Source organism: Cebus imitator, unplaced genomic scaffold (assembly GCF_001604975.1).
Source record: "Cebus imitator isolate Cc_AM_T3 unplaced genomic scaffold, Cebus_imitator-1.0 Scaffold214, whole genome shotgun sequence".
In the NCBI taxonomy this organism is placed as follows: domain Eukaryota; kingdom Metazoa; phylum Chordata; class Mammalia; order Primates; family Cebidae; genus Cebus; species Cebus imitator.
This window is the reverse complement of record NW_016107529.1, coordinates 3245282-3260281: the sequence shown is the minus strand read 5'-3', so window position 1 is coordinate 3260281 and position 15000 is coordinate 3245282. Positions and strand designations below refer to the sequence as shown.

At 38.0% G+C, this 15000-nt stretch overlaps 1 protein-coding gene across 1 annotated transcript in view; it reads left to right on the top strand.

Moving 5' to 3' along the window:
- TUT4 (terminal uridylyl transferase 4) overlaps positions 1-15000 on the top strand; it is a 136337-nt gene that overhangs the window by 89158 nt on the left and 32179 nt on the right. Inside the window, exons 17-21 of the mRNA XM_017548794.2 lie at positions 1478-1581; positions 4565-4622; positions 4722-4825; positions 5114-5203; positions 8656-8769. Of these exons, the coding sequence (XP_017404283.2) occupies positions 1478-1581; positions 4565-4622; positions 4722-4825; positions 5114-5203; positions 8656-8769 (470 nt within the window). The remainder of the gene's footprint in view (positions 1-1477; positions 1582-4564; positions 4623-4721; positions 4826-5113; positions 5204-8655; positions 8770-15000) is intronic.

Genomic DNA, 15000 nt, shown 5'->3' with positions numbered 1-15000 from the left:
TTTTTTTGAAATAGGATCTTGCTCTGTCACCCAGGCTTAACTGCAGTGGTGCGATCATGTAATCAGGGTTCATTTCAGCCTTGACCTCCCAGGTTCAAGTGATCCTCCTACCTTAGCCTCCTGAGTATCTGGGATCACAGGATAGTACCACCAACACCCAGCTGATTATTTTCTGCAGAGATAGAGTTTCACCATGTTTTCCAAGCAGGTCTCAAACTCCTGATCTCAAGTGATTCACCTCCCTCAGCTTCCTAGAGTTCTAGGGTTACAGGCATGAGCAACCACACTCTGCCTTCTTTTTTATTTTAACATTTTTTTTGCAAAGATGAAGTCTCACCATATTGCCCAAGCTGGTCTCAATCTCCTGACCTCAAATGATCCTCCCACCTTGGCTTTCTGAAGCTCCGGGATTATAGGAGTATAAAGTATTGACCAAATCTAAGTCTCTATTATATAAAACTCATGCTCATTTTTATTTGCTGTTGAGTATAGTTTCTTTTATGCATCTCAGCTATCATTGAAATTTCAAGTAGAGCATCAGGGCTGGATGGGGGAATGAAATTTTCAAAGTATAAAATGTCCTATCTAAATGTGTAGTCTACTTAAGAATTAATAGGAAGAGCCAGGCCCAGTGGCACATACCTGTCATCCCAGCTACTTGGGAGGTTGAGGTGGGAGTATTGCTTGAGGTAGGGAGTCCAAGGCTGTAGTGCATAATGATTGTACCTGTGTATAGTCAGTGTACTCTAGCCTGGGCAACATTGCAAGACCCTGTCTCTAAAAAATAAAAAAAGTAATAGGAAGAAAAATGCAGCTCTATTAAACCATAGCGTATTTGAAGTGGTAGCTGTTATTGGATGAGTCTGAAGGGTTAATGCTATCATAATTTATACCAAGTGGATTAAACATTTATTTTTGGAAGAGAATCATGTACTAAGGTGATATTTGTAAACCTACCTGAATTGTGGTTTGAAAGAATTAATTTATTTTTAATAGGTCAGTTCTCAGATATTAATCTTAACTATTGGTAGTGATGTTGAGAATGAATAAAAGCAGTTGGATTTATTACATAAGTCTGAAAAAGCTAAAAGTCTTACTAATTGTTTGCATGTGGACACTGAGAGAGAGAGAGATATTAAGGATTGCACCTGTATTTCTGATGTGAGCAACTGAATACATGTTGGTACTATTTGCTGAGAATAGGAATAATAAAAATAACAATAGGTTTGGGATGAAGTTGATAATTTAGACATGTTGAATTTATGATGTCTGTGGAAAATTGGGAAGAGCAGCTGGGTACATGGGTACGGAAACTTGAGCTCAAGATGTTTTGGAATTTCTCGTATTTCTTCCCATGGTAGGTAATTTAAATCATAGAAATGGACAAAAGCATGTTGTATTAGGTTATTAGTAGATAATGGAAGACTCTTCCTCTCTGCAAATAATAAGACTTTGGACTTTGTTTTCCTTTGCTTAGAAAAGGCAAGATTGTGCTTATTTGGCTCTTCCAAGAATGGATTTGGATTTCGTGATAGCGATCTGGATATTTGTATGACCCTGGAAGGCCATGAAAATGCAGAGGTAAGAGTGTTTGGGAAATGTTATGGAAGTTTGTTTCTCCCATTGATGATTCTATTATTATTTTTGTATGTGATATTGATAAAAATGTGGTATCACTCTTTGTATAAATACATTAGCAAAATAACAGTGTTTGAAATAGGAAAACAATCGCATTTTCAATTTATAAGACACTGAAATCTTAAAATAAGTAAAATTAGTGTTTCAGTAATTTTATGATACAAAAACCATGTCACTGAGAGTTACAAGTGATTTGTAATGAATTTTGGTAAAAAATAATATAAGGTTGGAATTTTTTTCACTAGACCCAATCAGAAGCTGATGCTTCAGTTTTGTAGTCAACATTGACCTTTTATACTTTATCTTCTCATATCTCTTCCATTAGATAATGTCTTTGTATCACTATAGGTAGTAAATACAGGTGGTCACCTAATTTATAATTGGCTTTGTTCTAAAAGTTAGTTTTAATTTTTGGTCACTCACATAAAATTTTTTCCGTAGAAGCAATATTATAAATGATGTGCTAAGGGCTGAGCATGGTGACTCATGCTTGTAATCCCAGCACTTTGGGAGGCAGAGGCAGGTGGATCATGAGGTCAAGAGATCAAGACCATACTGGCCAACATGGTGAAACCCCACCTCTACTAAAAATACAGAAATTAGCTGGGTGTGCTGGGGTGTGCCTGTAGTCCCAGCTGCTTGGGTGGGGGACTGAGGCAGGAGAATCGCTTGAACCGGGAGTGGAGGTTGCAGTGAGCTGAGATCATGCCACAGCACTCCTGCCTGGAGACAGAGCAAGACTCTGTCATTCATAAATAAACAAACAAACAAACAAATAAATAAATAAATGCTAAGATAGCTTTTAGAAACTCATTTTGGGCAGGGAGGAGAACTAACATTTATTGAGTTCCCAGTATACACTTTTACATACATTATCTCATTTCATTCTTACAACCATCTTCGAGGTAGGTATTATTTCCCCCATTTTACAGATGAGGAAACTGAGGCTTTGAGAGATAAACTGACTTGTCCAAGTTCACACAGCTAGTAATTGTTGGAGCCGGGATTCGTAACCCAGGTCTGTCTGACTCCAGAGTTCATGCTCTTTCCATTGTATCTCACTGCCTCTCTGTAATTTTTTTTTAACCCATAATGTAGCTGAAATATAGTACTAATAGTACTGTAGAACCTAACCACTACTTTCTGAAACTGAAAGCTTTCTGAGTTCCACCGTGAGATGCCAGGAGCAGACCTTCCCCAAGTGCAATTTCAGCAGTGAGAGTGGGTACTTAAGCTTTCCTTTTTTTGTCTACTAGGCCTTAATAATGGGAAGGAGATTGTCCAAGCTCCAGGGAAGAAAGGGACTGATTGGACAGGGAAGAAATGTCCCAGGCCTTCTCAATGGCAGCTAGCAAAGGAGGGGATCCTTGTAGATGGTCCTTTACCAGCCTAGCTATTGGTATTTGTGTTTCAAAATTAGGGACTGCAAGATTGGGGTGAGGCCCAGCTTCTGGCATCCGTAGTGGTGTCAGTATAGCCTCTGTTACGTTACAAAAGAATTGAGGAGAATAGTGTGCTTTTCTGAAATTCTTTTGAAAAGTGGTTTTGAAATTGTTAGACCCAGAGTGCAGATGGCAGTGATGCCTTATTTCTGGCTGTAGGAAGTTGCTTCTGGTGTATTAACATGTTGTTTTATTAAGAAACCGAAAAGTTGCAAATATTTTATTTGTTCTTCTTTGCTAAATTCTGCATAGAGCCACCTACTTAGAAAGTGGCTGCCCTTCTCCGTTCTGAGGAGTCAGAATTGAGGGAATAGGAAATTATTTTTTTTTTTTTTACCCAGGAAGGAGGTTAGAGCTTTAGATATCTCCTCTGTAAAATTTATTAATTAAACTTCTAATCACTAAGGGTTTGTCTGTCATATATAATCTGTGCCATTCACATTGGGAAGTTGAAACAAAATAATAAATCATTTTCTTTCAGATGAGTCATAATGAAACTTTAAAAATTTAGCATCATTGTATCCTTGAATAATAAAGAGAAAAATTACCTCCTTTGCTAATTTTATCATATGTGAATTAGTAACTAACAGTTTCTTTGAAATCCTTTGGTTTAGCTGCAATGGCTCCTGCTCTCATGTAGCTAAAAAGAGCATGTTGGAAAAATGCAAGTGACTTTATAATAACTCTTGGGATTGATGTTTATACCCTTCAGGTATTTTCAGTTAATTTATAATGCCATAATCATTATGTATTATGATTATCATTACCATACCAACTCTGCTCTCTCTGGTTTTTACAACAGTAGCACACTTAAATTTTCAGAAGTAAGAATTTCCTTGGAGAAATAGGTGCTGGTGATAACAGTATCTTTCTTTTCCACATCAGCATAATAATAATAAATAACTCACAGATTTAAAGGCTTATTTTGTGCCAGGCATTCATTGCTGAGTACTTTACATAAATGTCTCATGAAATCCTCCCAACAGCTCTTCAGGACAAAAGTTTATGATTATCTTAATTTTATAAAATAGTAATGTGTGATGCTCAGAGACGTTAAACGTCTGGTCAGTCACACAGCTAATCAATACTTATTTGAGCCCAGGTTTGTCTCGATTTAGAGCCTGTGTGCTTAATCACTCTGTTGTTTTGCCCTCACCAAACTCACCTCTAGCTGTTTATTCACTTATTGAAAACCATTTTCTTCTCCTGTCTTTGTGCTTCTCAAACTTTAATCTGCATGTGAATTACCTTGGGATCCTGTTAAAATGCAGATTATGATTTAGTAGACTGGTGAGGGTCCTCAGATTCTGCATTTCTATCAAGTTTGCAGATTATGCTGATACTCTAGGTCTGTGAATCACTTACTTGGAGTAGCAAGGTTATTATAGAGCTTTATGGCTGGAAATTTTAAATGCTACTAAATGCCTAAAGTAGAATTTGCACAAGGTGACATTGAGTCAAACTTTATTTCGTTTGTTTTTTAGAAATTAAATTGTAAGGAAATAATTGAAAATTTGGCAAAAATTCTTAAGAGACATCCAGGTATGAATTTTCAATCTTATCTTTAAAACAAAAGAAAATTTTTTTTAGCATTACGAACATTACTTAACCTACTGAAGTCTTTTTTTTTTTTTTAATTAGGTTTAAGAAACATTTTGCCTATAACTACTGCCAAAGTGCCTATAGTAAAATTTGAACACAGACGAAGTGGGTTAGAAGGCGATATCAGTTTATATAATACATTGGTAAGTTTATCTTTACGGGCCATGAATAAACTTTTCATTTTACAAGTTTACAGATTACAGACTCTATCTTTGTGTTTAAAACTTTCAAATGTAAACAATATAAGAAAAAAGTATTTTATTAGTCATCTTGATATTTCCTTCAGATTGAAGATCAGTTTTTGTTTGACTCGTTAATAGATATTGTACATTTGTATATTTTGTATTTGGAGTGTATTATATTTTTAAATCTGATTTGTAGTTTAATTTTTAAAAATTTGAAATGCTTTCAAATATGTAATTATTTTTCAGGCTCAACATAACACAAGAATGCTAGCTACTTATGCAGCTATTGATCCTAGAGTGCAGTATTTGGGATATACTATGAAAGTGTTTGCTAAGGTATTTATGAAAAAATTAATGATCTGCTTTGTAGTAATGCTCATGATAATGAAAGTGAAACATACTAATGTCAGATTCGTGAAAAATATTGTCTCAATTTTGTTTATCTGAGCTTTTAAAAAAGAAAGTTTCAGTATTGTATAGGTTGAATTGATACCTATCAGAGTAGGGTGGCTCTTAGTCTTTTTCCTGTATGTGCTCTATTCCCATGTGCAACTCACTAGTCAGTTCCTCAGCAGTAAAATTTCTCAATGCAGTTGATTTTCAACCACTGGCATGGGAGTTGGTATACCATCCTAGTTAAGAATTTCTGGGTTAAGTAATGTATTTGAGTTTAGTGATAAATTTTTCTGACCCAGAAAACAAAACAATACCAATAATACCTTATACTTCTCCTATTATAACATTTATTAAGACATTGAATTTAGTTTTCTTGTTCTTTTGCTAAATGTGTAAACTAGATGAGGAGAGGGACCTCTGTTTCCCTAGTTCAATGTAGTGCCTGCTTTATGGCGGCTCCTCAGTAAAATGATTAACTTTATGAGTATGTTAGTGGAAGAGTTTTAGTAGGGGAGAAACTTGGTCAGATTTTCATTTCATAAAGCTTCCTCTTTCCTATTAGAAAAGGAATTTTGTTGTTGTTGTTGAGATGGAGTCTTACTCTGTCGCTCAGGCTGGAGTGCAGTGGTGCGATCTCTGCTCACTGCAACCTCCACCTCCCAGGTTCAAATGATTTTCCTGCCTCAGCCTCCCAAGTAGCTGGGATTACAGGCACTCACCACCATGCCTGGCTAAATTTTGTATTTTTAGTAGAGACAGGGTTTCACCATGTTGGCCAGGCTAGTCTTGAGCTTGTGACCTCAAGTGATACTCCAGCTTTGGCCTCCCAAAGTGTTGGGATTAGAGGCATGAGCCACTGTGTTCAGCTGGAAAGCATATTTTTAAAGATATTCCTGTACATGTCTTTGTAGACAAGAGTGTTTCTCAGAAGAGCATTCAGGCACATACTACATATAAGACTTGATATGCCGCCTTTTCTAGATTGACCTAACAAGGTAACTCTAACATGACAGTTTTGTTATAACTACATAGAATTTTGTTAATAAAATAACTCCACCGGGCATGGTGGCTCATGCCTGTAATTCTACCACTTTGGGTGGCTGAGGCAGGGGGGATCACAAGTCAGGAGATCAAGACCATCCTGGCTAACACAGTGAAACCTAGTCTCTACTAAAAATAGAAAACTATTAGCCTGGCCTGGTAGCACGCTCCTGTAGTCCCAGCAACTCAGAGGTTGAGGCAGAAGAATTGCTTGAACCCAGGAGGTCGAGATTGCAGTGAGCTGAAATTGCGTCACTGCACTCCAGCCTGGGCGACAGAGTGAGACTCTGTCTCAAAAAAAAAAAAAAAAAAAAAATCATTTTTTTTTTTTTTTTTTTTTTTTTTTTTTGAGACAGTGTCTCGCTCTGTTGCCCAGGCTGGAGTTCAGTGGTATGATCATGGCTCACTGCAACCTCAAACTCCCAGGCTTAGGCGATCCTCCTGCCTCAGCCTCCCAAGTAGCTGGGACTACAGGTAGATGCTGCCACCTCCGACTAATTTTTGTCTTTTTTGTAGAGACAGAGTCTCATCGTATTGCCCAGGCTAGTCTCACCCCTGGGCTGAAGCAATCAGTCTGTCTTGTGCATCCCACCCAAAGTGTTGGCATAAGAGGCATGAACCACTGAGCCCAGCCAGGTTTTTATTTTATTTTTATTTTTTAAAATTTAAAATTGTTTGAATGGCCAACATAATCATGTGTTCAGAATTCAAAAGGTCAGCCAGTTGTGGTGGCATACACCTGCAGTCCCAGATTCTTGGGAGGCTGAGGCACGAGAATTGCTTGAGACCAAGAGTTAGAGAGGTTGCAGTGAGCTGAGATCATGCCACTGTATTCCAGCCTGGGCAAAAGAGTGAGACTCTGTCTCAAAGATTGAAAAAAATAATTCAAAAGGTCTAAAAGAACTTATGGTAGAAAATGGAAAATCTTCCTTCCATACTTACCTCCTAGCCAATCATTGCCTCTTGCTGGAGACAACCAGTGTTAAGAGTTTCCCTGCATCCTTCCAGAAATATATTATACCAGTACTAGGAAATACATAAATTTCCCATCTCCTTTTTATTACAGATATAAACACACTGAATATATTGTTTTGCACTTTGCTTTTCTTTTTTAACCTAGCAGTAGATCTTGGAGATAATTTCTTATTAGTAGAATAACTCCCTTGTTCTCTTTTTTTAAATTTTAATTTTCTTTTTTTGTTTTTGAGATGGCATCTTGCTCTGTCACCCAGGCTGGAGTGCAGTGGCACAATCTTAGCTCACTGCAGCCTCCACCTCCTGGGTTCAAGCATTTCTCCCTGCCTCAGCCTGCCAAGTAGCTGGGATTATAGTTGCCTGCTACCACGACCGGCTACTTTTTGTAATTTAGTAGAGACAGTGTTTTGCCATGTTAGATGGGCTGGCCTCGAACTCCTGACATCAGGTGACCCGCCCACCTCAGCCTCCCAAAGTGTTGTGATTAGAGGTGTGAGCCATCTTGCCCAGCCTTTATTTTTATTTTTGAGACAGGGTCCCACTCTGTTGCCCAGGCTGGAATAAAGTGATGTGATTACTGCATGCTGCAGCCTGGACCTCCTGGGCCTAATTGATCCTCCCACCTCAGCCTTCTGAGTAGCTGGGAATACAGGCATCTGCCACCATGCCTAGCTGTTGCTGTATTTTTTGTAGAGAAGGGGTTTCGCCGTGTTGCCCAGACTGGTCTTGAACTCTTAGACTCATTTATTTTTTATTTATTAAAAAAGATATTTTTCCTAACTACTAGACCATCAAGGACCTTGTTCTTTTTTAATGTCTGCATACCTTTCCATTACGTAAATAATCCTTAGTTATTTTAAACCTGTGCTTTACTGATGAACCTAAAATTATTTCTAATTTTTGCTATTATAACAGTGTTAGAATTAAAGAAACCTTCTTAGTTATTTCACATATTTTTGGCATGTTTGCAGGGTATATTCTTAGAATAGGATTTCTAGTTCAAAGAAAATGTGCTTTTGTAATTGTGATATTGTCAAACTAATCTTCATAGTGTTTGCATTAATTTACTCTCATTTGCAGTGTATGAGAGTACCTATTTCCCCACATCATGTATAGCAGTTTTTTGTTTGTTTGTAGAGAGGGAGTCTCACTACCTTACCCAGGCAGGTCTTGACCTCCCAGGCTCAAACTATTCTTTCACCTTGGCCTCCCAGAGCGTTGGGATTATAGACGGTGCACCCAGCCTAGAGCAGTTTGTTTTTAACCCAGTTTAACCCAGTTCTGTGGGTTTAAAAAAAAATGATGTGGCAGAATACTCAGTATTTCTGCGTGGTGTAAGACTCTGAAGTTTTGTTTTCAATCATGTTGTTTTTTAGCGATGTGACATTGGGGATGCTTCCAGGGGAAGTTTATCTTCATATGCATATATCCTTATGGTGCTGTACTTTCTGCAGCAGAGAAAGCCACCTGTTATCCCAGTTCTACAAGAGGTAGGTGTTTAAGAAAACCACGAAGGAGTTTTTGTGAAAACAATAGATCTAAATACAGGAGATTTTGCTTGGTTCATGTCGTCATGAAGGATTTTTCCGTCATGGATGTCCTAAGTTTTCTCTTTCCATTAATGCTATAATTATTGAATATTTTTGAAAAATTTATTATGGGAGAATATAGACTACCAAAAGAATATTAGATGAGCAGAAATGTTGAATATCTTTTGTAACGTTTTTAAATTTTACAGTCCTACAGTGCTAAGGATGACTGTGAAGTTCTTGTAGCCAGCCATGAACTCATATATTTTATAGTCTCAAAGATGCAAGTACACAAGTTTCTTTCTAGAATATTTTCCCTCCTGTTGCCTGGCAGCGAAGATTGATTGATTCTTATGTGTACCATGATCAACCTTGTAAATTTTGGTTAAGAATGAACCCAAGGAAATTCTTCCTTATGCCTTCTAAAGTCATATTCATTGCATTAAACACAAGAATGTACATTGAAAGAAACAGATTATACTCATGCACTCAGAATTGGTGACTCATAAAGTTCCTTTTTGTAGTCAATTTATACTCTCGGAAATTGGTACAAAGGAGATATTAATCATCCATCTATCCCTCCCAATTCTTGGCACAAAGTAGATTTATAGGCATTAGGGAGGATCCAATTCTAATTTTTTAGAATGGTGACTATTTTCAGTTAAGAGACAAGCATCAGAATTGGTTGGAAAGTCACATATTCTGATTTCACATAAACTTTGATAGTTATGGCAAAGAAGAAAATCACAAAATAATAAGCCATATAGTAGATGTCAGATAGCCTTAGTAAGTTTTAAGAAGTTCTAATGAATATATATGGTTTTACCAGCATTTCTTTCCCTCTTTTAAACAGTGTAAGGGAAATAAAAATTTTAAATTTTTGTTTAAATCCTTTTCTAGCCAAAGATTTTAAGTTGCTGAATCTGTGTTGGGTGATGTATGTTTGGGTGTGTGTTTAAAGTATTTTTTAAGAGCAGTTTTAAGTTCACAGCAAAACTGAGAGGAAGGTAAAGAGTTTCCAGCATACCTCCTTTACCCACACATGCATAACCTCCCCCATCACTAACTCCACCAGAGTGGTACGTTTATTACAACTGATGACCTACATTGACATATAATCACCCAAAGTCCATGGTTTGCAATTAACATTTACTCTTGGTGTTGTATATTCTAAGGGTTTGGATGATATATAATGATGTACACATTTTATCATAATCAATGATGTATCAATATATGTCATTATAGTATTATATAGACTATTTTCACTGCCTTAAAAATTTTTTGTACTTTGCCTGGTCATTCTCCTCTTCTCTCAACCCTGGCAACCACTGATCTTTGTACTGTCTTCATAGTTTTACCTTTTCTATCATATAGTTATGTAGCCTTTTCAGATTGACTTCCATCACTCAGTAATATGTATTTAAATTTCCTTCATGTCTTTTCATAGCTTGATAGCTCATTTGTTTGTTTTTTTGTTAGTTTTTTAATTTTTAGAATTTTTTCTCAAACCTCTAAATTTTTTTTTTTTTTGTGAGACAGAGTCTCGCTCTGTTGCCCAGGCTGGAGTGCTGTGGCATGATCTCAGCTCACTGCACCCTCTACCTCCTGTGTTCAAGCGATTCAAGCCATTCTCTTGCCTGAGCTTCCCGAGTAGCTGGGATTACAGGCATGTGCTCACACCTTCTAATTTTTGTATTTTTAGTAGAGACAGGGTTTCACCATGTTGGCCAGGCTGGTCTCGAACTCCTGACCTCAGGTGATCCGCCTGCCTCGGCCTCCCAAAGTGCTGGGATTACAAGCATGAGCTACCACACCTGGTCTGTCATTTCTTTTTAGTGTTCAGTAATATTCCATTGTCTGGATGTACTACAGTTTATTCATTCACATATGGAAGAGCATCTGTGTTACTGCCAAATTTTGGCTATTATGAATAAAACTTATAAACATCTGTGTGCAGGTTTTTGTATGTATATAGTTTTCAAGTCTTTTGGGTGAATACGAAGGAGTCACATTGGTGAATCATATATACAAGTATGTTGAGTTTTGTAAGAAATGGCCAGCTGTTTTCCAAAGTGGCTTTATGAGATTGCTTTTCTACCAGCAATGCGTGAGAGTGCCTGTTGCTCCACATCCACCCAGCGTCTGAGTACTTGTCCATGTTCTGGATTGTGGCCATTCTCTCAGTTGTGTAATAGTATTTATTTCTTTTTCTGAGACTGTCTTGCCCTCATTTGCCAGGCTGGAGTATGGTGGTGCAGTCAGGGTTCCTGCAGCCTCAACCTCCTAGGCTAAGGTGATTCTCCCACCTCAGCCTCCTGAGTAGCTGGGACTATAGGCACACACCACCACACCCAGCTAATTTTTTTTGTATATTTAGTAGAGATGGGGTTTTGCCATGTTGCTCGGGCTGGTCTTGAACTCCTGGGCTGAAGCCCACCTCACCCCTTAAAGTGTGAGATTACTTTTAATGGCAAAACCCCAATTACTTTTGCACCAACTTAGTATTTTGTTTTATTTATGTGTTTATTTTTGAGACAGGGTCTTGCTCTGTTGCCCAGGCTAGATTACAGTGGCACAATCTCCGCTCACAGCAACCTCCACTTCCTGGGCTCAAGTGATCCTCCTGCGTCAGCCTCCCAAGTAGCTGGGACTACTGGCATGAGCTACCATGCGTGGCTAATTTTTGTATGCTTTTAGAGATAGGGTTTCTCCATGTTGCCCAGGTTGGTCTTGAACTCCTGGGCCCAAGTAATTTGCCTCCCTTGGCCTCCCAAAGTGCTGGGATTACAGGTGTGAGCCACTTCACCTGGCCCTTTGTTGTTTTAATTTGCATCTCCCTGATGACATTATGTTGAAATCTTTTCATATGCTTATTTGCTATTCTGTTTTCTTTGGTGAAGTGTTAAGGTCTTAGGTCCATTTTTTAAACAGGTTATTTTCTAACTGTTGAGTTTAGTTCTTTTTATATTTTGAATAATAGTTCTTTATCATATTTGTGTTTTGCAACCATGTTCTCCATGTCTGTGGCTTGTTTTTTCATTCACTTGATGTTATCTTTTGCAGATCGGAAAATTTTAATTTTACTGAAGTTCATCTTGTCAATTATTTGTTTCATAGCTCTTGGCTTTGGTGTTGTGTCACTATACTCAAGGTCATATGGATTTTCTCTTGTGTTACCTTCCAGAAGTTTTATTTTATGTTTAGGTCTATGACCCATTGAGAGGTTTGGTTTTTTGGTTTGTTTTTTGAGATGGTGTCTTGCTCTGTCACCCAGGCTAGAGTGCAATGGCACGGTCTTGGCTCACTGCAACCTCTGCCTCCTGGTTTCAAGCGATTCTCCTGCCTCAGCCTCCCTAATAGCTGGGATTACAGGTGCCTGTCACCACACCCGGCTAATTTTTGCATTTTTTGGTAGAGACAGGGTTTCATCATGTTGGCCTGGCTGGTCTGAAACTCCTGACCTCGTGATCCGCCCACCTCGGCCTTTCAGAGTTCTGGGATTACAGGCGTGAGTCAACATGCCCGGCTGAGTCAATTTTTTGTGAAGGGTGTAAAATCTATGCCTAGATTCATTGTTTTGGATGTGGATGTCCATACGACTTGTTGAAAAAACTATCATTTCTCCATTGTATTACCTTTGCTCCTTTTTCAAGGACCAGTGGATTATATGTGGGTATACTTTTGGGCCCTCTACTGTTCCATTGATTTATTTGTTTATTATTTCACGAATGCCATACTCTCTTATTTATGGTAGCATTATAATAAGTCTTGTGGTTGGGTTGTGTCAGTCCTCCAGCTTTGTTCCTCTCCTTCCATATTGTGTTATCTATTCTGAATCTTTTGCCTCTCTATGTAAACTTTAGAATTAGTTTGTCAGTATCCACAAAATGACTTGCAAGAATTTTGATTGGGATTGAATTGAATCTGTAGACTAAGTTGGGAAGAACTGACATCTTGACAGTTTTGGGTCTTCCTGTCAATAATAATGGAACATCTCTCCATTTATTTAGTTTTTTGATTTTCCTTATCAGAGTTTTGTAGTTTTCCTCAGGTAGACCTTGCATTTATTTTATTAGACTTATACCTATGTGTTTCATTTTTTGGTGGTATTATAAATGGTATTTATTGTATTTCTAATTTCAAATTCCACTTGTTCGTTGCATGTATCTAAGAAAGAATTTGGATTTTGTATATTAATCTTGTGTCTTGTAAATTTGCTGTAATTGCTTATTAGTTCTTGGAGTATTTTTTTCAGTTTGGATTTTATGCATAGATTATTATGTCTTATATGAACAATTTTACTTCTTCCCAATGTGTATACCTTTTATTTCCTTTTCTTTTTTCATTGCAATAGCTAGAACTTCCAGTATTCCATTACCTGAGACTTTCCAGATGTTCAAAAGGATTGGTGAAAGAGAGCATCCTTGTATTATTCCTGATTTTACAAGGGAAAGCTTTGAGTTTTTCACCATTTGAGTATGATGTTAGCTGTAGGGTTTTTGTATATTTCTTTAACAAGCTGAGGAAATGTTTCTCCATTCCTAGTTTACAGAGTTTTTATCATGAATGGGTGTTGTATTTTGTCAAATGCTTTTTCTATATCTATTAACCTGTGATTTTTCTTCTTTAGCCTGTTGAGGCAATGGGTTACAAAGAAGAAAACACACACTCAAACCCAAAATGTTTTTTCTTCCTTTTTTTTTTTGAGATATAATTTCGTTCTTGTCGCCCATGCTGGAGTGCAATGGCACAATCTCGGCTCACTGCAACCTCCACCTCCCGGGTTCAAGCGATTGTCCTGCCTCAGCCTCCCGTGTAGCTGGGATTACAGGCACCTGCCACCATGCCCGGCTAATTTTTTATATTTTTAGTAGAGACAGGGTTTCGCCATGCAGGCTGGTCTCAAACTCCTGACCTCAGGTGATCCACCCACCTTGGCCTCCCAAAGTGCTGGGATTACAGGTGTGAGCCACCCTGCCCAGACCCCAACAGAAGACTTCTCTTGTGACTAAATGTGTGGAGGGTTTTCCCCACACATCAAGCAAGCAGACACTTCTGCTTTGGACACCAGTTGGGTGTCTTCCAATTCAATTCCGACACCATCTGTAGCATCAGATTCCACTGGATGAGGGCTCAGTCCCACAAGACTATCCCCAGTTCAGACCCCAGTTGCAGGTCGAGGCCTCCAGAACTTCTGATTGGGTTCCTGTGACCTCCTCTTTGGATTTGATAAATTTGCTAGAGTGGCTCACAGAACTCAGAGAAGCATTTACTTGGCTTACTGGTTTATTATAAGGGATATTACAGAGGATATAGATGAAGAAATACGTAAGGCAGGGTATGGGAAAAGGGATAGGGAACCTCATGCCCTGTCAGGGCATACTATCATCTAGGAACCTCCATGTATTCAGCTATCAAGAAGCTCTTTGGACCCAGACTTTTGGGTTTTTATGGAGGCTTCATTACATAGGCAAGACTGAGTAAGCCAAGCCATTGGCCATTGGGGATCAACTTAACCTTTAGCCCCTCTCCCCTCCCCAAAGGTTCGGTATAGGGCTGAAAGTCCCAACCCTGTAATCATGCCTTGGTCTTTCTGGTGACCAGCCTCCATTTTAAAACTGCTTAAGGGTTGTCAGCCAGTAGTCAACTTGCTTGCATACGAAAAGACATCTCTCTAGAGATTCCAAGGATGTTATGAGTTGTATGTCAGGAAATGGATTTGGAGGCCAAATATATGTTTTATAATATCACAATTATATCAGTTGATTTTCAGATGTGGAACCTGCTTTGTTTAACTCTTTTACGCATTATTGGGTTTGATTTGCTAATACTTTGTTGAGGATTTTTTGTATCTTTGTTTATGAGAGATTAGTCTGTAGTTTACTTATAATGTCTTTGTGTGGTTTTCGTATTAGGGTAATGCTGGCCTCATAGAGTGAGTTAGGAAGAATCCCTTCTGTTTCTGTCTTCTGAAAGACATGAGGCAGAAGAAATACTTCCTAATTAATTCTTCGAGAATTGATTTAATTTCTTCCTTAAATATTTGGTAGAATTCATTAGTGAACCCATGTAGGCCTAGTGCTTTCTCTTTTGGATGGTTATTAATTATTGATTCAGTTTCTTTAATACAGGTCTATTTACATTTTCTGTTTCTTGTGTGAGTTTTGGCATATTGTCTTTTCTTTTTTTTTT